The sequence below is a fragment of the Balaenoptera physalus genome (assembly GCF_965194825.1).
Source record: "Balaenoptera physalus genome assembly, chromosome: 1".
NCBI lineage: Eukaryota > Metazoa > Chordata > Mammalia > Artiodactyla > Balaenopteridae > Balaenoptera > Balaenoptera physalus.
This window is the reverse complement of record NC_138882.1, coordinates 109,230,315-109,256,665: the sequence shown is the minus strand read 5'-3', so window position 1 is coordinate 109,256,665 and position 26,351 is coordinate 109,230,315. Positions and strand designations below refer to the sequence as shown.

The window sequence follows — 26,351 nt, the reverse complement described above, 5'->3', positions numbered from 1 at the left end:
AACAGTTGGGAATGAACTTATAAAAGCTTCTTTAGTCATTACGTGGCTGAAGCATTTTCACATGACCTTTTTATAAGGTCCTTTTCCTGGGTGCGTGGGAATGTCTGAAGGGGCCTGTGGAATGTTCTAAATATGTGCAGTAGGAGGGTCTTGAACCCAAGGGGGATCCGTAGTCCAACTCATCATTCACCACATGGTTCTCAGATAAGAAGCGACAGGGAAGACATGAGGGCTCTAGATTTCGCAACGCAGGGTGTCACGACGTTCACTGGCAGTAAAGGGAAGATGGTAACAGCCACAGGAGGATAAGATGAAGCCTGATGAGATGTTAGCAAAGATGTTCTGGAGCCGTAGAGCTGAAACACAGTTACATCTGACAGCAGTGTTTTAAAACTTTGGCTTCTGGTATGCTCTTTGCCCTGCCTATGATTATTTTCTTAGGATTTATGTAAGATGCTTTTTGTTTTGTTTTGTTTTATAAAAAGTTAACCTGTTTCAATTGTGATAAGTGACAGCAAGGGAAAGGTTTTGGCCCAAGCATGGGTGGGCCCCAGTTTTCCTGAGGCTACAGGATATCTCTGGGAAACAGAGGGGGGTGAGCCTAAGTCTCCCAGGACCTTGGACATCAGAGGGAGTGACATCAGCAAGAAAAGCAGCACAGGGTCTAGAGAGGGATCAGGGGATAGTCACCACTTTACCACAGGAAGTTCTAGAAGAAATAACCTCCTAAAATGCCCGGCACATAGATAATGCCCAAATCTTTGGTAGAAAAAAGGTTCATACAAGTTTTTGCTTACTGCTTATGAACTAGTGAAAATAAGCTGAAGAAGGAAAGTTACTCTGGAGAAACAATTTAAATGTAATTAAAATTAAAATAAAGTGTTTCTTATAATGTGTCAATGCAAAAATATGTTTTGATTTATACAGTAGTCTACACATTTTTCCATCTGGGTAAAATATCCATACTTATAATGGATTGATTAATTCTACAGCCAGACTGAAGTATATTTTCCAACAACTAAAACCTATAGAAATATTCCAAGGGGATTTTATCATAAGAGTAGAGATGACTTCATCAGAAGTCACTACGTATGCTCTTCACTCCTTGGCAAAATCTGATTTGCGTGACATTGTCTTGGAAACTATCCCTGGGTTTTTAGTCACAAGTGAGGTTCACCTATTATCAGGTGCTGAGACTTGGCGGCTCACTGAGAGTACTGTACCGAGGCACCAGGGCACTTTGGGATGGTCTACATACTCCAAGATGCAAAGTGCCATGAGGAAACTTTTAAAATATTCAAACAACCCAGTTTTAAAAACCATCTGGGGAGGCATGAGTGTTTTTAGCCCCGTTCCATTTTACATGAAAATATTTTGTTCACCTTTAAATGTAGAATATATTGGGTTGGCCAAAAAGTTCGTTCAGGTTTCCTGTAAGATGTTATTAAAAACCCGAACGAACATTTTGGCCAACCCAATGCATTTTCTTCACCCCCAAACCTGACCTTAGGCAGAATAAACGAGGGAGCAGGAAGAAAGGAATGACTTAAAACATATATATTTCTATTTGCTATACCACCTTTTGACAACTAAACCCAGTGATTCACACCTGTATTTTCTAATAGGTGGTTATACACGTTAATTAAGAAACAAATTATATTTAAAGAAATTTGTACTTACCAGAAATACTGCTATAGATATTCCAACCAGAAAGCCTGCTATCACATCGGACCAATGATTTCGATATTCTGCTACTCTGTTGAGCCCAGTAAGAAAGGCCAAACACATTAAGCCCAGGCATAGAACGGGCTTAGCAAGTCTTGTTCCTTTGGCTTTGATTGTGTTGGTAATGTACATCTGAAATAGTAAATGAAAAACATGACTTTCCATGAACGTATTTCCTTGATATACACCTCATATATCTGTCTGTACATATATATATTTATTGACATAGATATGCCTATATAGTTCAAATAATTAACTGAAGTTTATGAATTTTTTGAAAGAAGTTTCTTAAAAGTAGAGTTTAAAAGTATTGATTAATTTTACTTACCTTATATTGACTAATGGCCAATTCTTATGTAATAGTAATTATCTAAGATACTGAGTGCGGACATTCCAAGTGACTTTTTTTTAACTTTTAATGTACTTATTCTTGTTTCATCTGAATTTACATTTTAGATCAATACTATTAGAAGGGGAAAACTGATGAATGAATGTTTTTTTTTTTGAATGTTTTTAATGTTTACATTTTTGTATACCATAGGGAGAGGATGCACACTTTATAAAAATCAGAACTTGTGAGTATAGCTATAAAAAACAAAATGGAGTGGACTTCCACTAAACAGATACTACTTTGAAAAAAGAATTTAGAGTTCAATACAGTGCCAAGGTTTGCTTTTATGCTGTTACCTGAAATTGTGAAATTACTTTGTTTTAACCAAATTTTATCAACCAGCATTAGGACAACAAAAAATAATTTAACTATGATGGGGGAAATGTGTCAGCTAAAGCCAAAACAAAACAATTAGTAAACACCTACATTTTTGGCATCTTCACATATGCTAAGAAGAACAGTTAAGTGTCAGCTGACGGCACAGAATGAAATATCTTCAAGTTGTGAGCCACCATGCTCAAAAAACCCAGTCTTTCCCCCAATCTGATTCATTCTACAGCTCAATTGCTCATAACTTAAACCATGTGTTCCTATATAAGTGAATCTGTTGACTGTGAAGGAAATGTGTCAGTTATTATTTCAAGTCACTAGCAAAGTAATTATTAAAGAGATGGCTTTGGGGCTTCCCCGGTGGCACAGTGGTTAAGAATCCGCCTGCCAATGCAGGGCACACGGGTTCGAGTCCTGGCCCGGGAAGATCCCACATGCCGTGGAGCAACTAAGCCCGTGCGCCACAACTACTGAGCCTGCGCTCTAGAGCCCGCGAGCCACAACTGCTGAGCCCACGTGCCACAACTACTGAAGCCCATGTGCCTAGATCTCGTGCTCTGCAACAAGAGAAGCCACCGCAATGAGAAGCCCATGCACCGCAACAAAGAGTAGCCCCCGCTCGCCACAACTAGAGAAAGACCACTTGCAGCAACAGAGACCCAACACAGCCAAAAATAAATAAATAAATGAAATAAAAAATTTAAAAAAAAATAAAGGGCAATGTTTGTTAAAAAAAAAAAAGAGATGGCTTTGACAGTACAATCAGTTTTTATGATATTAATGTCAGACTCTGATACTGATAATATAATCAGAAAAATACTTAGAAGTGCGTATAACCACTTGCCTATTGTCCTCAGTTGAATAAAAAATACATTTGCCTAAGAGATTAAACCAAAATCAGCACTTATGCTTTTAGTTCATGGCAGCCATTTTAGAATGCTATGAAATTCAGTAATTATCTTTTCTCTTTTTTTTTTCTGGGCAAGTTTGCAGCCCTGTTAGCTGCCAGTACACACTGTATGAATATTTAAACAGTTCATGTGATACAAGGCTTCTACCTAGCCAAGTTCTAGCTCTTTGCAATCTATCCCTGGTCCCGATACTCTAGGAAAAAAAAGAGCTGGATTATCTCCATTTTGGGCCTATGACCTTCAGAGCTATGTCTGTGTATTCTAAGCCTGTGCTTGAAAGAGCTAAATAATCTCAGTTAAGAAGAATAAGTATACACGAGAGGGAAATAGGAGGAGATGAGAAAGAGAAAATGGTGCTTTTGCCATTCTGAGAGAATATATTGAAGAGTTTTGCCTACATGAGTAACAAGGCAAGAATATCACACCACTTCAGGTGTCCAGTGATGCACCTAATAGAGTAATTCCTTATTTGACTCGTGCATATAAACAGGGAGTGAAATTTGAGCTGCTTGTGGGATTTTCTGTAACACAGCTATGCGGCTGATTACTGACTTCTTACCTTTGCATTTCTTCACATCTGTCAGAACGCTAAAGACATCCTATCCTTATTAAAACAAAATGAATGTGAAATGATAACTGAATAGTATTAATATCGTTAATAATTATTATAGCTATGATTTAATGAGCGATGGCTGTTCAAGGCAATGTTCTAAGCATTTTACTTTACTTATTAAATCCTCAAAATAACCATATTAGTAAGAAATCATCATTACCTTCATTTTATAGACGAAAAAATTGACTCAAGACAAAGCTTACTATGAAGAATATACAACTTAACTATTGGGGGTGGCACTTTTGAGAAGGAGAGATGTCAGTGGGAAGTAGGGGTAAAGCACTTTGGTGCCTTTAACCTTCGTTTCTTTCTTGATTGATTTCTTGCCTAGAGAAAATGGACATAAGCTAAGTATCAGTGAATGCAAGAGAAATGAAATTAAAAATAGGGGAAAGAAGGCCACCATAGTACATAGCAGTGAGGCTACATCTATACTCTACTATTAGGAAGAAGTAGGAAGTAGTATATATGTGGTTTGTGTGGGAAATCTCCTACAGAATCTGTATGGCTTTGGAAAACATTTGCCTTCTCCTTCAACCCCAAAGGCCATCACAGATAGAGCTCAGCCCTAACTTATCCAAGTTGTGTAGGCCTATAGTAATCTGTGACCTTGGGCTACAATCCTCTGAAGTGTCTCTTGAATTTGAGTTCATTCCTAAGATGCTCTATGACTTAAGCATGTTTATAAAGGGTCCCAAGACACAGTCTGGCCACTATGCAAACTCATGAAAAGGCTTCTATATTAGGAATAGCCTGGGATTTGGCTCTTCCCCCACCAGATCCCCACTTAATGTCCAGAACCAGAATAGAAGAAAATTGAATTTTAAGCGTTATGGGAGAAGGACGACATTTCTTCAAATAATTTCAACTTTAAAGTGGATCACTGTAGTGCTTTATAATGCACAGATTTTTCTGTAGCATAATCATTTGACATGGATGTCACAAAAGAAAAATTTGAGTTTGCACTTATATGTACTAGGGAACTTTTTGGTACTTTATGATTGTAAATGCCTTTTAACCAGTCTAATTGTGTTATCCTTACAGAAGGTCTATTATACCTAATTTGCAGAAGAGGAAATTATAGCATGAGAATCTATTAAGCAAGTTGGACACAGGACAGGAATTGATTATTTATGCTCTCTTGGTTTTTAATTCACTTATGAAACCATCTAGGTTAACCAGATGTCAAAATGTAGCTAAAATAAAACACAAACAGAAGGGTGTATAATCTGAGCAGGATGGTATCGGCTCAGTCCTCAAGGGTCAGTGAATGCTCACTACCTTATAGGCCAAGCCATTTAGCCATTATTAGGCAGTTCTTATTCATCAATCCCATGAATATCTATTAGCCCCAAGATGCAGAAAGTTAAAACCAGTCATTTGCTACCTGCTAACAGCGAGGTGTATATTCTTCTACACATTTTTTTCCCTTGCTTATACAATATATACAATAATTGACACACATATAAAGGGGTTTTACTTACTTGTTTGCTTTTACTAAATATAATCTCAATGCCCATGTAGTAAAGTGAATGGACTCACTTGTGAGAATATTAATCTATCTCTTCGGTAAATGAGAAAGCACTGTACAATTTTAAAACAATACTATTATAAAACAAAAATAAAAACACAAATGTTTGTGTTTGTTAAGCACTTACTATACATCTGAAACTGTTATTCAAAGAGGAGGCATCTAGGTTGGATCCAGAAGGATGAGTACGAGCTCCCGGCAAAGGGGAAATGGGGGGAAAAGGTGTCCTAGACCCAGGGACAGCATTCGTAACCCTGCTATGCGCTCCCCAAGCACCTGCGTCGTCCTCTCCCAGAACACTTACCACAATGTGTGGTTTATACTAATTTGAGTTGTTCCCTTCACTACAGTGAGGACACAGAAGCCAAATCTGGAGTGTAAGCCCTGAGCTTCGTTAGCACTTTGCCTGAAACACAGTAAGCACTCAAAAGACTTACTAGACTTACTAAATAAAAGAACGAATAAATGAAAAATGCAAAGGCACAAGAGAAAGAGTATGGAGGATTTTCTTCATAGCATTTGTCACTATTTAAAATCATGTTCCCCATTTCTGTGTATGTATATCTGTTGCCTCCATGAGAATATTCCATTAGAATAAAGCCTCTGTCCATTCACCATTCTACCTGAAATGCACAGAACTCCTTTTATGTAGTAGGTATTCAAAAATGTTGAATTAATGAATGCATGAATGGCATGCTTGGGGAAAAGTGAATTTTTGAACTCTTTTATTGTCAGAGAATACACAACGCTATCAGAAATTGTCTTGCATATGCATGTATTTACTTGCTATTGTCTTTCTCCTCCTTGTCTATCTCATATTGCCTGGATCAAAACCTGGTACAGGGTAGGCACCTGTGATAGAAAGAATACCAGCCCTCTAACAATGCCAAAGCTCTAATCCTAGGAACTTGTGAGTATGTCACCAAATCACATGAGTCTTTAAAAGTGGATAACCTTCCCTAGCTGTAGTCAGAAAGAGATCTGAAGATGCTATGCTGCCGTCTTTGACGATGGAGAAAGGGAGCAACCAACCAAGGAATTCAGATAGCCTCTGGGAGCTGGAAAAGGCAGGGAATGAATTCTCCCTAGAGCCTCTTGAAGGGATGTAGACAGGCTGAAACCTTGATTTTAGCCCAGTGAGACCATGCTGGACTTCAGATCTATGGAACTCTAGGATAATAACATTGAGTTGTTTTAAGTCCCTAAGTTTGTGGTATTTTGTCATGGTGTCAAAAGAAAACTATGATAATCAATATCTGCTTCATGCGTGAATGAATGAATGAACTGGAATTTGTAAAAATGACCCATAAGGGATAACTGTGGCATAGTGATTAGATTACCTGCTCTGGAACCAATGAGATTTGGGTTTGAGTCCTGGCTCTGTCACTTACTTAAACAAGTTATTCAACCTATCTAAGCCTTGAACTCCTTATGTATAAAATGATTGGGTTGTCTTTTTTTTTGATATTAAGCTGTATGAGCTGTTTCCATATTTTGGAAGTTAATCCTTGTCTGTAGCATTGTTTGTAAATATTTTCTCCCATTCCTTAGGCTGTCTTTTCATTTTGTTTCCTTTGCTGTGCAAAAGCTTTTAAGTTTAATTAGGTCCCATTTGTTTATTTTAGTTTTTATTTCCATCACTCTAGGAGACCGCTCCAAAAAAATATTGCTGTGATTTATGTCAAAGAGTGTTCTGCCTATGTTTTCCTCTAGGAGTTTTAGGGTATCCAGTCTTACATTTAGGTCTTTAATCCATTTTGAGTTTATTTTTGTATATGGTGTTAGAGAATGGTAGCCATCCAGTTTTCCCAGCACTACTTATTGAAGAGACTGTCTTTCCTCCATTGTATATTCTTGCCTTCTTTGTCACAGATTAATTGACCATAATGTGTGGGTTTATTCGGATTGCACCCTATAGTCTTACTCATGAATCTACAATTCATAATCAGGTTAGGATGGATTCTTTAAACTGATTTCCAGGTTTTGACTACTTTGCTTCATATATCCTAAGAAGCAATAGGTTTCTTGGGTTTTGTTTTTTTTAATCACCACATAGCATTACTACTGGTCATATTGTTTGTTTCCATCCTCACATGGACTGATGCCCCACCAAGTTCTTCTTATCTTGGATTCCTGGGATTATTTTTAAAAAATCAAATTTCTTAATTGTTTTCAGAATAGCATTTCACCTTGCTAAAACCCTTTTGACCTTTGAGGTTGACATCTATCAAATTAGTCCTCTTTCTCTCAGCTTCTTCTTAGCACCATACAGATCACCAATAACAAGGCAGTGTCAAGGGTAGAATTCCATGGCACTCCACTGGAGACTTATTTGCAAATTGCTACAGAGACACTGAACAAAATTTGGAGTGTTCATTTATTAGGCGAGGTGTGCAGTGTCCTGAAAGTCTTATTATTATATCCATACTTATCCATGATCATAAATTTGCCAAATTGCAATGTAGATGTATTTGATAGGGTATGTAATAGAATTGTGATGAGAGGTAATGTAATGGTAGAAAGACCATGGACTTTGTACCAGATTTGTGTACACATAATTCAGACTTTTCAGGGGTGTGTTGGGGAAGCATAATAAATGGTGGTATATTGAAGCCATAAATTTTATGTACTAAACCTAGATTGTATAGCGCATGCAGCTACTTTTTTTCCCCTAACTGACCTAAACTTCATCATGGGCATCCATCCTGCACTGAAGAGGAACAGAATGAGGGAGGGAGAAAGTCTGCCACCTTCCCCTCCTATATGTTGGCGGTACCATCCTGTTTATATTATATCCTGTGTACTCTTTATTATTACTTTGTAATAAAATACACAGATCTTCAAATTTTGCTTTTGGTATGTAAAGGTAGCTTTGGAATTTAGAAATTCCTGTTCTCTTTTGACAAAGAGAGATTTGACTATTGAAGCCAAACATTGTCTTCCTTTTCTAATTGGTACTGGCCCATCTCTCTTTTCTTTTTCCAGTTTTATTGAGGTATAATTGACAAATTAAAAAAATCGATATACTTAAGGTATACAACTTGCTGTTTTTATATATGTGTACGTTGTGAAGTGATCACCATAATCAAGCTAATTAATGTAACCTTTACCTCACATAGTTACCATTTTGTGTGTATGTGTACATTTAAGATCTACCTACTCTCTTACCAAATTTCAAGTATACAATACAGTGTAGTTACATTGCTATACATTATATCTGTGTGGTATGTATAGATATAATACTATTCAGGATTAAAAAAGAAGGAAGTCCTGCCATTTGAGACAATACGGATCAACCTGAAGGACATTATGCTAAGTGAAATATGCCAGGCAAGGAAAGACAAATACTGCAAGATCTCACTTATATGTGCAATCTAAAATAGTCAAACCCATACAAGCAGAGAGTAGAGTGGGGGCTACCAGGAGCTAGTGGACAGGGAAATGGGGAGATAGATGTTGGCCCTTCTCTTACGGCATGTCCTTCTCTGACACACTGAATAACAGACGAGAAATCCTAGAGCTATGTTGCCCAATATGGTAGCTACTAGCTAGAGCTACTGAGCACTGGAAACGTGGACAGTGGGACCAAGGGACTGCATTTTTAATATTAGTTAATTTCAGTTTTAAAACTGGTCCTTGCTTTGATTATTACAAAACTTTTAAATATGTTTGGAACAAACTGGGTATGTGCTTCTACTTTTACACTGTAAATTTTATGAAACCTCAATAGAGATCAAATACTTGAGATGAAAATGTAGTATCAGAACTGAGATGAATTGCAAAAGACAAATAGACACTGGATTTTGAAAACTTTGCAAAAAAGGGAATGCAAAATATCTCATTAATAATTTTTATATTGACACATGTTGAAATGTTAAAATTTAGACATACTTTGTTAAATAAAATATATTTTCAAATTTTAACCTTTGTTTTTGCTTTTTAAAAATATGACTATTAGAAAATTAATAATCATATATGTGGTTCATTTTATATTTCTACTAGATATTGCAGATATAGACAAGAGCATATGATTTAAGGGAAATGAAAAATATATCAGTTAATATTCAAAAATATTGTTCCCATTTCAGCATTTATTGTTATTTTATTATTTTTATTTATTATATTGGTTGGAGTTGTGTACTGAACCTAACACCATTTTTTAGGGCACTCGTGTTCTGTAAGACAATAGTTAGCTATATCTTTTAACTATATCTAACATTTACATCTATTAATATATTACTATTTCAAGCAGCACATAAAGTAATAAAATGATTTTATGGAATTATCTTTAATTTTCAGAGTTAAACTATCACAGTCTATTTTTTCAGGTTCTGATTATTATAACAGCTTTTTAAAAAACATTTTGCTTCTAAAAGTTAATCAATTGTTTTGTATTTTATTGATACTTTATTTTTTTTAACATCTTATTGGAGTATGATTGCTTTACAATGTTGTGTTAGTTTCTGCTGTATAACAAAGTGAATCAGCTATACATATACAAATATCCCCATAACCCCTCCATCTTGTGTCTCCCTCCCACCCTCCCTATCCCACCCCTCTAGGTTGTCACAAAGCACCGAGCTGATCTCCCTGTGCTATGTAGCTGCTTCCCACTAGCTAGCTATTTTACATTTGGTACTGTATATATGTCAATGCTACTCTCTCACTTTGTCCCAGCTTACCCTTCCCCCTCCCCGTGTCCTCAAGCCCATTCTCTACCTCTGTGTCTTTATTCCTGTCCTGCCCCTAGGTTCATCAGAACAACCTTTTTTTTTTAGATTCCATATATATGTGTTAGCATATGGTATTTGTTTTTCTCTTTCTGACTTATTTCACTCAGTATGACAGTCTCTAGGTCCATCCACCTCACTACAAATAACTCAATTTCATTTCTTTTTATGGCTCAGTAATATTCCATTGTATATATGTGCCACATTTTCTTTATCCATTCATCTGTCGGACACATAGGTTGCTTCCATGTCCTAGCTACTGTAAATAGTGCTGCAATGAACATTGTGGTACATGTATCTTTTTGAATTATGGTTTTCTCAGGGTATATGCCCAGGAGTGGGATTGCTGGGTCCTATAGTAGTTCTATTTTTAGTTTTTTAAGGAACCTCCATACTGTTCTCCATAGTAGTTGTATCAATTTACCTTCCCACCAAACAGTGCAAGGGGGTTCCCTTTTCTCCACATCCTCTCCAGCATTTACTGTTTATAGATTTTTTTGGTGATGGCCATTCTGACTGGGGTGAGGTGATACCTCACTGTAGGTTTGATTTGCATTTCTCTAATGATTAGTGATGTTGACCATCCTTTCATGTGTTTATTGGGAATCTATATACCTTCTTTAGAGAAATGTCTATTTAGCTCTTCTGCCCAGTTTTGGATTGGATTGAAAGTTTTTTTGATAGTGAGCTGCATGAACTGCTTGTATATTTTGGAGATTAATCTTTTGTCACTTGCTTCGTTTGCAAGCATTTTCGCCAATTCTGAGGGTTATCTTTTCACTTTGTTTATGGTTTCCTTTGCTGTGCAAAAGCTTTTAAGTTTCATTAGGTCCCATTTGTTTATTTTTGTTTTTTTTTCCATTTCTCTGGAGGTAGGTCAAAAAGGTTCTTGCTGTGATTTATGTCAAAGAGTATTCTTCCTATGTTTTCCTCTAAGAGTTTTATAGTGCCTGGCGTTACATTTAGGTCTTTAATCCATTTTAAGTTTATTTTGTGTATGGTGTTAGGAACTGTTCTAATTTCATTCTTTTACATGTAGCTGTCCAGTTTTCCCAGCACCACTTATTGAAGAGGTTGTCTTTTCTCCATTGTATATTCTTGCCTCCTTTATCAAAGATAAGGTGACCATATGTGTGTGGGTTTATCTCTGGGCTTTCTATCCTGTTCTACTAATCTATATTTCTGTTTTTGTGCCAGTACCATAGGGTCTTGATTACTGTAGCTTTGTAGTATAGTCTGAAGTCTGGGAGCCTGACTCCTCAGGCTCCGTTTTTTTCTTTCTCAAGATTGCTTTTGCTATTCAGGGTCTTTTGTGTTTCCATACAAATTGTGAAATTTTTTGTTCTAGTCCTGTGAAAAATGCCATTGGTAGTTTGATAGGGACTGCACTGAATATGTAGATTGCTTTGGGTAGTATAGTCATTTTCACAATGTTGATTCCTCCAGTCCAAGAACATGGTATATCTCTCCATCTGTTTGTATCATCTTTAATTCCTTTCATCAGTGTCTTATAGTTTTCTGCATACAGGGCTTTGTCTCCTTAGGTAGGTTTATTCCTAGGTATTTTATTCTTTTTGTTGCAATGGGAAATGGGAGTGTTTCCTTAATTTCTCTTTCAGATTTTTCATCATTAGTGTATAGGAATGCAAGAGATTTCTGTGCATTAATTTTGTATCCTGCTACTTTACCAAATTCATTGATTAGCTCCAGTAGTTTTCTGGTAGCATCTTTAGGATTCTCTATGTATAGTATCATGTCATCTGCAAACAGTGACAGTTTTACTTCTTCTTTTCCGATTTGGATTCCTTTTGTTTTTTTCTTCTCTGATTGCTGTGGCTAAAACTTCCAAGACTATGTTGAATAACAGTGGTGAGAGTGGGAAACCTTGTCTTGTTCCTCATCTCAGAAGAAATGGTTTCAGTTTTTCACCACTAAGAACAACGTTGGCTGTGGGTTTGTCATATATGGCCTTTATTATGCTGAGGTAAGTTCCCTCTATGCCTACTTTCTGGAGAGTTTTTATCATAAATGGGTGCTGAAATTTGTCAAAAGCTTTTTCGGCATCTATTGAGATGATCAGATGGTTTTTATCCTTCAATGTGTTAATATGGTGTATCACATTGATTGATTTGCATTTTTGAAGAATCCTTGCATTCCTGGGATAAGCCCCACTTGATCATGGTGTATGAACCTTTAAATGTGCTGTTGGATTCTGTTTGCTAGTATTTTGTTGAGGATTTTTGCATCTATGTTCATGAGTGATATTGGCCTGCAGTTTTCTCTTTTGGGGACACCTTTGTCTGGTTTTGGTATCAGAGTGATGATGGCCTCGTAGAATGAGTTTGGGAGTGTTCCTCCTTCTGCTATATTTTGGAAGAGTTTGAGAAGGAGAGGTGTTAGCTCTTCTCTAAATGATTGCTAGAAATCGCCTGTGAAGCCACCTCGTCCTGGGCTTTTGTTTGTTGGAAGATTTTTAATCACAGTTTCAACTTCAGTGCTTGTGACTGGTCTCTTTATACTTTCTATTTCTTCCTCGTTCAGTCTTGGAAGGTTGTGCTTTTCTAAGAACTTGTCCATTTCTTCCAGGCTGTCCATTTTATTGGCATATAGTTGCTTGTAGTAATCTCTCATGATCCTTTGTATTTCTGCAGTGTCAGTTGTTACTTCTCCTTTTTCATTTCTAATTCTGTTGATTTGAGTCTTCTCCCTTTTTTTCTTGGTGTGTCTGGCTAATGGTTTATCAATTTTGTTTATCTTCTCAAAGAACCAGCTTTTAGTTTTATTGCTCTTTACTATTGTTTCCTTCATTTCTTTTTCATTTATTTCTGATCTGATCTTTATGGTTTCTTTCCTTCTGCTAACTTTGGGGTTTTTTTGTTCTTCTTTCTCTAATTGCTTTAGGTGCAAGGTTAGGTTGTTTATGCGAGATGTTTCCTGTTTCTTGATGTAGGCTTGTATTGCTATAAACTTCCCTCTTAGAACTGCTTTTGCTGCATCCCATAGGTTTTGGGTCATTGTGTTTTCATTGTCATGTTTCTAGGTATTTGATTTCCTCTTTGGTTTCTTCAGTGATCTCTTGGTTATTCAGTAGCATACTGTTTAGCCTCCACGGGCTTGTATTTTTTACAGTTTTTTTCCTGTAATTGATATCTAGTCTCATAGTGTTGTGGTCGGAAAAGATACTTGATACGATTTCAATTTTATTAAGTATACCAAGGCTTGATTTGTGGCCCAAGTTATGATCTACGCTGGAGAATGTTCCATGAGCACTTGAGAAGAGTGTACTCTGTTGTTTTTGGATGGACTGTCCTATAAATATCAATTAAATCTATCTGGTCTATTGTGTCATTTAAAGCTTGTGTCTGCTTATTTATTTTCATTTTGGATGATCTGTACATTGGTGAAAGTGGAGTGTTAAAGTCCTCTACTATTATTGTGTTACTGTTGATTTCCCCTTTCATGGCTGTTAGCATTTGCCTTATGTATTGAGGTGCTCGTATGTTGGGTGCATAAATATTTACAATTGTTATATCTACTTCTTGGATTGATCCCTTGATCATTATGTAGTGCCCTTCTTTGTCTCCTGTATCTTTATTTTAAAGTCTATTTTGTCTGATATATGAATTGCTACTCCAGCTTTCTTTTGATTTCCATTTGCATGGAATATCTTTTTCCATCCCCTCACTTTCAGCCTGTATGTGTCCCTAGGTCTGAAGTGGGTCTCTTGTAGACAGCATATATACAGGTCTTGTTTTTGTATCCATTCAGCCAGTCTATGTCTTTTGGTTGGAGCATTTAATCCATTCACATTTAAGGTAATTATCGATATGTATGTTCCTATTACCAATTTCTTAATTATTTTGGGTTTGTTATTGTAGGTCTTTTCCTTCTCTTGTGTTTCCTGCCTAGAGAAGTTCCTTTAGCATTTGTTGTAAAGCTGGTTTGGTGGTGCTGAATTCTCTTAGCTTTTGCTTGTCTGTAAAGGTTTTAATTTCTCCATCGAATCTGAATGAGATCCTTGCTGGGTAGAGTAATCTTGGTTGTAGGTTTTTCCCTTTCATCACTTTAAATATGTGCTGCCACTCCCTTCTGGCTTGTAGAGCTTCTGCTGAAAGATCAGCTGTTAACCTTATGGGGATTCCCTTGTATGTTATTTGTTGCTTTTCCCTTGCTGCTTTTAATATTTTTTCTTTGTATTTAATTTTTGATAGTTTGATTAATATGTGTCTTGGTGTGTTTCTCCTTGGATTTAACTGTATGGGACTCTCTGTGCTTCCTGGACTTGATTAACGATTTCCTGTCCCATGTTAGGGAAGTTTTCAACTATAATCTCTTGAAATATTTTCTCACACCCTTTCTTTTTCTCTTTTTCTTCTGGGACCCCTATAATTCGAATGTTGGTATGTTTATTGTTGTCTCAGAGGTCTCTAGACTGTCCTAAATTCTTTTCATTCTTTTTTCTTTATTCTGCTCTGCAGTAGTTATTTCCACTATTTTATCTTCCAGGTCACTTATCCGTTCTTCTGCCTCAGTTATTCTGCTATTGATTCCTTCTAGAGTATTTTTAATTTCATTTATTGTGTTGTTCATCATTGTTTGTTTGCTCTTTAGTTCTTCTAGGTCTTTGTTAAATGTTTCTTGTATTTTCTCCATTCTGTTTCTAAGATTTTGGGTCATCCTTACTATCATTACTCTGAATTCTTTTTCAGGTAGACTGTCTATTTCCTCTTCATTTGTTTGGTCTGGTGGGTTTTTCCCTTGCTCCTTCATCTGCTGTATATTTTTCTGTCTTCCCATTTTGCTTAACTTACTGTGTTAGGGGTCTCCTTTTCGCAGGCTACAGGTTCGTAGTTCCCATTGTTTTTGTTGTCTGCCCCCAGTGGGTAAGGTTGGTTCAGTGGCTTGTGTAGGCTTACTGGTGGAGGGGACTGGTGCCTGTGTTCTTGCTGGTGGGGCTGTATCTTGTCCTTCTGGTGGTGTGTTTTGGGGTGTCTGTGACCTTATTATGATTTTAGGCAGCCTCTCTGCTAATGGGTGGGGTTGTGTTCCTGTCTTGCTAGTTGTTTGGCATGGGCCATCCAGCACTGGAGCTGGGCCTTAGCATTGAGACGGAGATCTCTGGGAGAGCTCCCGCCGATTGATATTACATGGGGCCGGGAGGTCTCTGGTGGTCCAATGTCCTGAACTTGGCCTCTCCCACCTCAGAGGCTCAGGCCTGACACCAGGCTGGAGCACCAAGACCCTGTCAACCATATGGCTCAGAAGAAAAGGGAGAAAAAAAGAAAGAAAAATAAATAAATAAACAAAATAAAATAACTAAAATAAAAAAATTTAAAAAAGAAATAAAAAAGTAATTGTGGGGATTTAATCTGCTGCTCCTGAGTCTACACAGAGAGATTTCTCTTTCTCTTCTTTTTTTGCACAGCTCCTGGGGTTCAGCTTTGGTTTTGGCCCCACCTCTGCATGTAGGTTGCCCTCAGGCTTCTGTTCTCGCCCAGACAGGACAGGGTTAAAACAGTGGCTGATTAGGGGGCTCTGGCTCACTCATGCCGGGGGAGGGAGGGGTATGGTAGTTATAACTGGAATGCGGGGCGAGCCTGCGGCGGCAGAGGCCAGTGTGAGGTTGCAACAGACTGAGATGCGCCGTGTGCTCTCCCAGGGAAGTTATCTCTGGATCACGGGACCCTGGCAGTGGCGGGTTGCACAGGCTTCTGGGAGGGGAGGTGTGGAGAGTGACCTGTGCTTGCACACAGGCTTCTTGGTGGCTGCAGCAGCAGCCTTAGCATCTCATGCCCGTCTCTGGTGTCTGCGCTGATAGCTGTGGCTCGCGCCCGTCTCTGGAGCTCATTTAGGTGGTGCTCTGAATCCCCTCTCCTCAAGCACCCTGAAACAATGGTCTTTTGACTCTTAGTCAGGTCCAGACTTTTTCCCGGACACACTCCCCGCTAGCTCTGTCGCACTAGTCCCCTTCAGGCTGTGTTCACGCAGCCAATCCCAGTCCTCTCCCTGGGATCTGACCTCCGAAGCCCAAGCCTCAGCTCCCAGCCCCCATCCATTCCGGTGGGTGAGCAGACAAGCCTCTGAGGCTAGTGAGTGCTTTTTGGCACTGATCCTCTGTGTGGGAATCTCTCCGCTTTGCCCTCTGCACCCCTGTGGCTGCGCTCTCCTCTGTGGCTCCAAAGCATCCCCCCTGCCCACGCCCCATCTCCACCAGTGGAGGAGCTTCTTAGTGTGTGGAAACTTTTCCTCCTTCACAGCTCCCTCCCAGAGGTGCAGGTCCTGTCCCTATTCTTTTGTCTACGTTTTTTCTTTTTCTTTTGCCCTACCCAGGTATGTGGGGAAGTTTCTTGCTTTTTGGGAAGTCTGAGGTCTTCTGCCAGCGTTCAGTAGGTGTTCTGTAGGAGTTGTTCCACATGTAGATGTATTTCTGATGTATTTGTGGGGAGGAAGGTGATCTCCACGTCTTACTCCTCCGCCATCTTGAAGGTCCCCCCGATACCCTTTAAATACTTGGTGGATTCCTTATTTAGTCAGTGTAAACCAGGAGGAAAAGCTCAACTTTAGGAGTTTAGTAACCTCCGCTAAAATGTCAGTCTACCACTGATTATTTCTGTGACCTTAGACAGATTACTTAACTTCTCTGAATCTTAGTTATATCATTTTTTAAATGAAAATGACAATAAGAATTTGTAGGATTTAGCACAGTTATCTTAAGGAGTGTAAGTTTTATTACTGTCACAAGGCACCATGAAGATTTTTGTTTGCTCTGTGCCAGGAAAAAACCTAAAGGGTTAAAATGATATATTTGGATTAAAACTACATTTGCTGGGAGAAATAATAAATTGAATTGCCTAACTTATGTGCATGGGAATAAAGGTCCTTAAACATATTGCATTTGAAAAACCAAGGGTGGCCATCCATTTTCTTTACAATATACTTAATGGGTCCCTAACAAAAGATTACATAATCACAGACACAGAATTTGTCATGTAGTTGATGTCCCTGAATGGGTAACGCTAGGAAGCCACAAATGTGAGGTAAATTAACAACAAGCTCAGTGTTCAGGATCAGCTGGTACACACAGTTACAGTCAGAATACGCTCAGTGACTCAGCTACCCCCAGCACAATGGCCGACTGATGGTTTGGCTGTGAATAACAGCCCCTTCATCACTGACACATTTACTTTATCCTTGTAGTGCAACCGTGGCTGGTTTTACATGGAGACCATTTCTCTCCAGTATGACTCCCATGATAAATATATTGTACACACGGCACTGCGTCCATCAGCCAGAAGAACAAAAATTCCTTTACTTGACATTTTCTCTGTCATCTATAAAAACATGTCCATCATCTAACAGCCGTTTCCATTCACCAGATAAAAAAGTAAGATAATATTTAGATAAAGATAGGCTTCTGTCTTATTTCTGATTGGGATACAAGGAAAAGAAAACTATGTGACATGTGAGGAGTTACATGCAAGCAAAAGGAATTTAATTCCTGTGATTTTGAGAACTCCATCATCTCTAAGATTTAAAATTCACTAACTGGTAAGTAAGAAAGTGAAATTAATATGTAAAAGACCAATCTAGAGACCTTTAAATACAACAAAAACATGCACTAGACTGTTAGATGAATTGAGGAATTAGTTTTGGTTTAACTTAAAGGCAAATGAAGAAAGTAGAACCTACTAAACTATTAAAATATGCAAATAAGAAATTTAAGTTTAATATCAGGGATAAGAAATTAGTGGTAAAAATGGTAAAAGCACATCTCAAATATCTCTGACAAATCTTCAAAACTGTTTAAATTTGTAGTTAAATGTTAGGACTCACAATGTTTCTCAGATTTTCTTTAGCTAAGGAAAGAAGCTATAATTAATGGATAAGTGATTATCCAAATACACGATCTCTGTATGATATGCACTATGTATAATAATCTATATATCACATGAATTAAAAAAAATTAAAGACTAAGAACTGGAGTACAGATCTTGAGATACTCTCTTAAATTATACAATAATAGGAAAAGACTCATAAGACTTAAAAAGAAAATGTCATAATGCAATAAGGAAAAGAAATGTGTGAGAGAAGGCATGCTCCCCTGGCCTCCCCCAACTCCACACAGGGTCTCATAGTTACTGGGAGGGAGTATATAATAAAAGACAGTATATATATGTTTGCAATTAGCAACAAAGTACTTTACCTATTTCACACAAATAATAAATATTAAATATAACAGTGTGAGATTTCAAGGGGTATCTTAAAATCTGAGAGTATGCTTTTAGGATATCGCTGACCTCATTGCTAACCCTCATCTGTGGCTAAATCACAGGGGGAGAAGTTTTCCTGTATGGTCCCAAGGGTCTTAGGAGGTGCCTTTTTTTCCCCCATCTCATGTCTTGAGATTTCTCTCCTCCCACCCCTCAATTTTCATTCAACTAAAAGCCACCTAGATTCATTTCCATTGTGCCCTCATCCGATCTCCAACTCTCACCTCACTTCTCCTCAAGAAGAATGATTAAATGGAGAGGATGAACCCTATGGCTGGCCTCTCTTCCCCCATGCTCCCCACCAGCTTTCATCCAGCACCCCAAGAAGCTCTAGGCTTGGGGGCACATGAGTGGCCAGATGTTAAAAGATCCCTCTCTCCTTGATGCCTGCTCTTCCCCTCAAATCACATTCCCAGCCTCTGTTCCAGCTGTTGTGGGGAGTGAACTCGTTCTCGTTTTGCTACTCGGCATTTTGTTCATAACAATTATGAAAAGACATCATTTTTGTATTGAAACAATATATTTTTTCCTCCTTTGCTAGCTTATGAGGGATAGAAATAGCCTTTCCCCTTTGTCACCTCAGTGGCTAACACGGTGCTTGGCTCACTCTCAATAACTAATTAATCACAATAAAAGTTAAGATCAGGGGCTTCCCTGGTGGCACAGTGGTTGAGAATCTGCCTGCCAATGCAGGGGACACGGGTTCGAGCCCTGGTCTGGGAAGATCCCACATGCCACGGAGCAACTGGGCCCGTGAGCCACAATTACTGAGCCTGCGCGTCTGGAGCCTGTGCTCCGCAACAAGAGAGGCCGCGATGGTGAGAGGCCCGCGCACCGTGATGAAGAGTGGCCCCCGCTTGCCCCAACTAGAGAAAGCCCTCGCACAGAAACGAAGACCCAACACAGCCATAAAATAAAAAAATAAATTAATTAATTAATTTTAAAAAATTAAAAAAAAAAAAGTTAAGATCACCTGAATGCTTACTATGTGTCAAGGACTGTACTACATGCAGTACTTGTGTCAATCATGTAATCCAAATAATTCCATGACTTTGGTACTTAACAGCAGAGGTAACTAAGACACAGAAAGGTTAAGTAACTTGCCCGTGGACTCATGGCTAATAGGTGCCAAGTCCATGCTCTGACCACCACCATGCCATATGCAGTAGCCTCTACCTCTGTCTTGGAGGAGGGCATGGCTTGAGGGGTTCTTCAAGCGGAGGTGAGAGCGTGCACAAAGGAGAAACTGGAGGACCTGAAAATCAGTGTGTCAGACTGAAGGTTTGGTGGGTGGGGTGTGGGCGAGTGCTGGGAGGTGACCGCAGAGAGGGGAGCGGCGGGAAATCACGCTGGAGGGGCAGGGATCATGTTTCCAAAGGCCCTGTAAGTTGATGGACCTAGAGGATATCATGCTTAGCGAAATAAGTCAGAGAAAGACAAATACTGTATGATATCACTTATATGTGGAATCTAAAACATAAAACAAACAAATGTACATAGTGAGACAGAAACAGACTCACAGATATGGAAAACTAACTAGTGGTTACCCATGGGGAGAGGGAAATGGGGAGGGGCAAGATAGGCATATGGGATTAAGAGATATAAATGACTATGTAATAAGCAACAAGGATAGACTGTATAGCACAGGGAATTACAGCCATTATCTTGTAATGACTTTTAATGGAGTATAATCTGTAAAAATATTGAACCACTATGCTGTATACCTGAAACTAAATATTATAAATCAACTATACTTCATTGAAAAAATTAGCGTATGTTCGTTCACAACAACAAAGAAATAAAAATGGCTTTAAAAAGAAAAATAAACAACAAAAAACCACAAAGGCTTTGTGTGTCAGGTGAAGGAGTTTGGATTTTTATTAAAAGGAAAATGGAAAGCCATTAAAGGGACATCAGAAGATGATAGGAAAAGATCTGAGTTTTAAAATATCACTTTGGCTGAAGGGGTTCCAGGTGTTGGACCGTCATATCCTGAACTGGAGTAATGGCTGTAATTATGAACAGATTAAGTAAATATTTAGGGGGTTGAACTGGTAAGACGTGGTGGTTAACTGGATGTGTGTGTGTCTGTGTGTGTGTGTGTGTGCACATGCATTCAAGTGGATGAGTGTGAACTGGGTGGAGATCAGTGGGGATGGAAAGTAAGGTGAATGAGGAGTAAAGCATAATTAGTCCCAGGCCTCAACAGAAGGTTCCAGTGAGGAAATCTATATTCCTATCTAAACAGACAATTATGTTCACACATTCACCAAGAATCAAAACATTCTACCTGTTTCATCATGGAAACGTTCTAATTCATGGTAGTCCTATAGCATTATTAGTAATATATGTTAAGTATATAACATTAATGAGTTAAACAGGCTTTTGAAGGCTGAGCTAGGTACCAAAACTCCATGTAAGACATGCCTGCCATCAGGTAAAGTTTCAACAAATAAGTTAAAATACTAGACTGTAACTCAAGGAGAGAGGCAGCACCAGACATCAACCCTGGCAGCACTTTAATCTTGGACTTATAGCCTGCAAACTGTGACAAAACCAGTTCCTGTTGTTTAAGCCACCCAGTCTGTGCAATTTTATTACAGCAGCCCTAGAAATTAATAGAACCGTCCCCCTCCCAGCTACATCTAACTATTAAGCACCATGAGATTAAGGGCTGAATGTCTTTGTCTTTGAATCCTTAGAACCTCATAGGTGTGCAATAGTTTTTTGATAAATTAATGAATACATAACTGAATCAATTGTTATCGTCAGTGTTTTGGAATTAAACCAACTAATAATTGTTTCATTGTTTAAATCTAAATTTCTTCTTTAAAATGTGGTACAAGTGCTGTAAATTGATATAAAAATATAGTGAATCAAGATTATTTTACTTTGAGCCCTTTTAGACATTTCTTGTCAGACACTAAGATAATTGATGACATTGCATATTACTGAAAAACTGAATCTAGACCTGTGAGTTTAAAGGAAAAGACAAAGGTCACTGCTAAAGAAAAACCTTGGGAATTGTGTGACCATGAAGTCTATACAAGTCAACAGTGTGATAAAACAAGCAAGCAGGGAAACCAACACAAATGAACAAAAACTACTGCCATCTTAGGTTTATGTGCACTGGATCAGTTTTGAAGGTGCTTGTATAAATATTAGATCTTTGACATCGCTTAGTACTTATATTTGTAAAGCATTTTACGGTCATAGAATTATAGAATTGCAAAATAAGGAAGTTTACAGAAAATCCAGATGTTTCTAAATCATATTTCATGAATTCTTAGGAAATTCAAAGAGGGGCTTCTAGATCATTCATGAGGAAGTGCAATGAGAGGATTACATGATTATATGTTACCAGGACTGGTTATTTAATTTGCAGGGTCCACTGCAAAGTGAAAATGAGAGACCTCTTGTGGAAAAATCATTAGGAATGTCAAGACGGTGAGAGCAGAGCATCAAAACCAACCACGGGGCTCTCCTGAGCACAGGCCTCCGTGTGACAGCACAGGTTACAAACCCAATGAAACTGGCCCTGCATGTTATGGTTTCCATTTTAGACAGTCACTTGGAAAACTACATGAAGAATAAACGGATTACAATGGGCAGGAGGAGAGGCTATTAGGAAAATTTTATTGGTAATCCAGGCATGCTACGATGAGGGCCTAAACCATGTTTGTAGGTGGGATGAAGGGAAGTTTCTCATGCTGAAGTAATACCTCCAATGACTGTTCAACTCTACTATTTAATTTTCCCTATTTTAATTAAATTTGTAAATAACCCCAAAGCTATCATCTTAACACCATAGACCTTCATGAAATGAAAATACCTAATAAGAAAACTTTATGGAATAAAGAAAATCAATTACAGAATGAGTTTAAAAGACCCTGTGATTCTATGTTAAAAATGGCCCAGTTGAATTAGTGGGTGTCACTGTAAGTTAGTGAAACTTAATAGCTGTGAATATATGAGCACACTGGGGCCATTAAGAACACTTAAGTATAAGAAGTATGCCTGATTTACATGCAGTGGCTATCTTTAGCATTATGGCAAGTGCACTGTGATTTCTGGCTCACCCTAAGAAACCAACCATGCTGGAACACCGCGTTATACCATTGCCACGTGTGAATCAAAACTACGCTCCTGGGAAACTACAGAGACATTAGCCACCCAGAACAAAGGGCCCCAGGTAAGGGACCTGGAATTCTGCACTGTCAGCGCTCCAGGTGTGCACCTTAGTTTACTGGCTGTACTGGGGAGGAAGTGCGAGGGAGTGGCTCAGAAAATACACTTGGGGAGCCTTCTGGATTCAGACTCTGGCTCCAGCATACACTGGCTGTGTGACTCTGGGCAAGTTATTAAATTTCTCTGAGTCTCAGTTTTGTCATCTTTAATTTGGGAATTATAATATATCCATGGTTTACAAGTGTGAGGACTGAACAAGCTAATCTATGGAAAGCACTTAGCACATTACTGGCACACAGAGTAAAACATGTCACTTATTATTCAGCTATTCACACAAATAAGGTGGACCCCTTTCTAGGGAAAGTAAGAGTCAAAAGGGCCTTAAGTTTTAGGGCTTTTTTGAGTGTATAAGGAGTATTGTAAAGTTGACCACTGGAGGGTCCAAGGGGGTGCGGTACCGTGTGCTGAGGCCGTGGTCATCACCAGTCACAGCTCAGCTGGGGACAGGGACCCTACCAGCCAGCATCCCTGTGAATCCAACTCAGCTGCTTTCACGTCCACAGGCAGTGACAAATAACTAGGATCACTGAAGGGTGTACAAAAGGACCTCCCCACCCTCAGGATGTGCATGGACCCACTGCAGGCACCATCTCCAGTTACGAGGTTGATTAAAGGTTTACCCACTTGAGGTGAGAGTGGCAAAGAGGCTCCATGGGAGGGCCTTTGGGGGAAATATATAAACGCCAATGTGTATGCCCATTTCCTCTCTTGGCTCTAATAAAAGTGCCATAGAAAGTGCAAATGCTTAATTTATTTAAGGAATTAGGAGGAGCTTCAAGATGGCAGAAGAGTAAGACGTGGAGATCACCTTCCTCCCCACAAATACATTAGAAATACATTTACAAATGGAACAACTCCTACAGAACACCTACTGAACGCTGGCAGAAGACCTCAGACCTCCCAAAAGGCAAGAAACTCCCCACGTACCTGGGTAGGGTAAAAGAAAAAAGAAAAAACAGAGACAAAAGAATAGGGACGGGACCTGCACCAGTGGGAGGGAGCTGTGAAGGAGGAAAGGTTTCCACACACTAGGAAGCCCCTTCGTAGGCAGAGACTGCGGGTGGCATGGGGGGAAGCTTCGGAGCCATGGAGGAGAGGGCAGCAACAGGGGTGCAGAGGGCAAAGCGGAGAGATTTCCGCACAGAGGATCGGTGCCAACCAGCACTCACGAACCCGAGAGGCTTGTCTGCTCACCCGCCGGGGCGGGCGGGGGCTGGGAGCTGAGGCTCGGGATTTGGAGGTCGGATCCCAGGGAGAGGACTGGGGTTGGCTGTGTGAACACAGCCTGAAGGGGGCTAGTGTGCCACAGCTAGCTGGGAGGGAGTCCGGGAAAAGGTCTGGAACTGTCGCAGAGGCAAGAGGCTTTTTCTTGCCTCTTTGTTTCGGGGTGCATGAGGTGAGGGGATTAAGAGCGCTGCCTAAACGAGCTCCAGAGACGGGCACGAGCTGCAGCTATCAGCGCAGACACCAGAGACGGGCATGCTGCTGTAGCCACCAAGAAGCCTGTGTGCAAGCACAGGTCACTATCCACACCTGCCCTCCCAGAAGCCTGTGCAGCCCGCCACTGCCAGGGTCCCGTGATCCAGGGACAACGTCCCCGGGGGAACGCACAGCGCGCCTCAGGCTGTTGCAACCTCACACTGGCCTCTGCCGCTGCAGGCTCGCCCCGCATTCTGTACCCCTCCCTCCCCCCCGGCCTGAGTGAACCAGAGCCCCCGAATCAGCCGCTCCTTTAACCCCGTCCTGTCTCAGCAAAGAACAGATGCCCTCAGGCGACCTACATACAGAAGTGGGGCCAAAACCAAAGCTGAACCCCAGGAGCTGTGTGAACAAAGAAGAGAAAGGGAAATCTCTCCCAGCAGCCTCAGGAGCAGCGGATTAAATCTCCACAATCAACTTGATGTAACCTGCAACTGTGGAATACCTGAATAGACAACGAATCATCCCAAATTGAGGAGGTGGACTTTGGGAGTAACAACATATATATTGTTTTCCCGTTTTCTCTTTTTGTGAGGGTGTATGCGTATGCTTCTGTGTGTGATTTTGTCTTTATAGCTTTGCTTTTACCATTTGTCCTGGGTTTCTGTCTGTCTGGTTTTTGTTTTGTTCTGTTTTTGTTTTTTTTTAGTATAGTTTTTAGAGCTTGTGATCATTGATGGATTTGTTTTTTGGTTTGGTTGCTCTCTTCTTTCTTTCTTTTTTTTTTTTACTACTTTTTAAATTTTTGTTTATTTTTAATAATTATTTTCTTATTTTTTATTTTAATAATTTTATTCTATATTATTTAATTTTACTTCATTTTATTTTATTTTTTTCTCCCTTTCATTCTGAGCCGTGTGGATGACAGGGTCTTGGTGTTCCGACCGGGCATCAGGCCTGTGCCTCTGAGATGGGAGAGCTGAGTTCAGGACATTGGTCCACCAGAGATGTCCCAGCTTCATGTAATATCAAACGGCAAAAATCTCCCAGAGATCTCCATCTCAACACCAAGACCCAGCTCCACTCAATGACCAGCAAGCTACAGTGCTGGACACCCTATGCCAAACAACTAGCAAGACAGGAACACAACCCCACCCATTAGCAGAGAGGCTGCGTAAAATCATAATAAGGTCACAGACACTCCAAAACACACCACCAGACGTGGACCTGCCCACCAGAAAGAAAAGATCCAACCTCATCCACCAGAACACAGGCACTAGTCCCCTCCACCAGGAAGCCTACACAAGCCACTGAACCAACCTTAGCCTCTGTGGATAGACACCAAAAAAGACAGGAACTAGGAACTTGCAGCCTGCAAAAAGGAGACCCTCAAACAGTAAGTTTAGCAAAATGAGAAGACAGAGAAACACATAGCAGATGAAGGAGCAAGGGAAAAACCCACCAGACCAAACTAATGAAGAGGAAATAGGCAGTCTACCTGAAAAAGAATTCAGAATAATGAAAGTAAAGATGATCCAAAATCTTGGAAATAGAATGGAGAAAATACAAGAAACCTTTAACAAGGACCTAGAAGAACTAAAGAGCAAACAAACAATGATGAACAACACAATAAATTAAATCAAAAATTCTCTAGAAGAGATCAATAGCAGAATAACAGAGGCAGAAGAAGGGATAGGTGACCTGGAAGATAAAATAGTGGAAATAATTACTGCAGAGCAGAATAAAGAAAATGAATGAAAAGAATTGAGGAAAGTCTCAGAGACCTCTGGGACAACTATAACACACCAACATTCGAATTATAGGGGTCCCAGAAGAAGAAGAGAAAAAGAAAGGGACTGAGAAAATATTTGAAGAGATTACAGTTGAAAACATCCCAAATATGGGAAAGGAAATAGTTAATAAAGTCCAGGAAGCACAGAGAGTCACATACAGGATAAATCCAAGGAGAAACACTCCAAGACACATATTAATCAAACTATCAAAAATTAAATATAAAGAAAAAGTATTAAAAGCAGCAAGGGAAAAGCAACAAATAACAAACAAGGGAATCCCCATAAGGTTAACAGCTGATCCCTCAGCAGAAACTCTGCAAGTCAGAAGGGAGTGGCAGGACATATTTAAAGTGATGAAAGGGAAAAACCTACAACCAAGATTACTCTACC

At 39.4% G+C, this 26,351-nt stretch overlaps 1 protein-coding gene across 7 annotated transcripts in view; it reads right to left on the bottom strand.

The window, feature by feature from the left end:
- The window catches only part of PLPPR5 (phospholipid phosphatase related 5), a 140,101-nt gene that overhangs the window by 27,792 nt on the left and 85,958 nt on the right, over positions 1-26,351 (bottom strand). For all 7 annotated transcript variants that reach the window (XM_082477962.1, XM_082477963.1, XM_082477960.1 and 4 more), the window contains one exon: positions 1,681-1,857. In XM_082477962.1, coding sequence (XP_082334088.1) covers positions 1,681-1,857 — 177 coding nt within the window. The remainder of the gene's footprint in view (positions 1-1,680; positions 1,858-26,351) is intronic.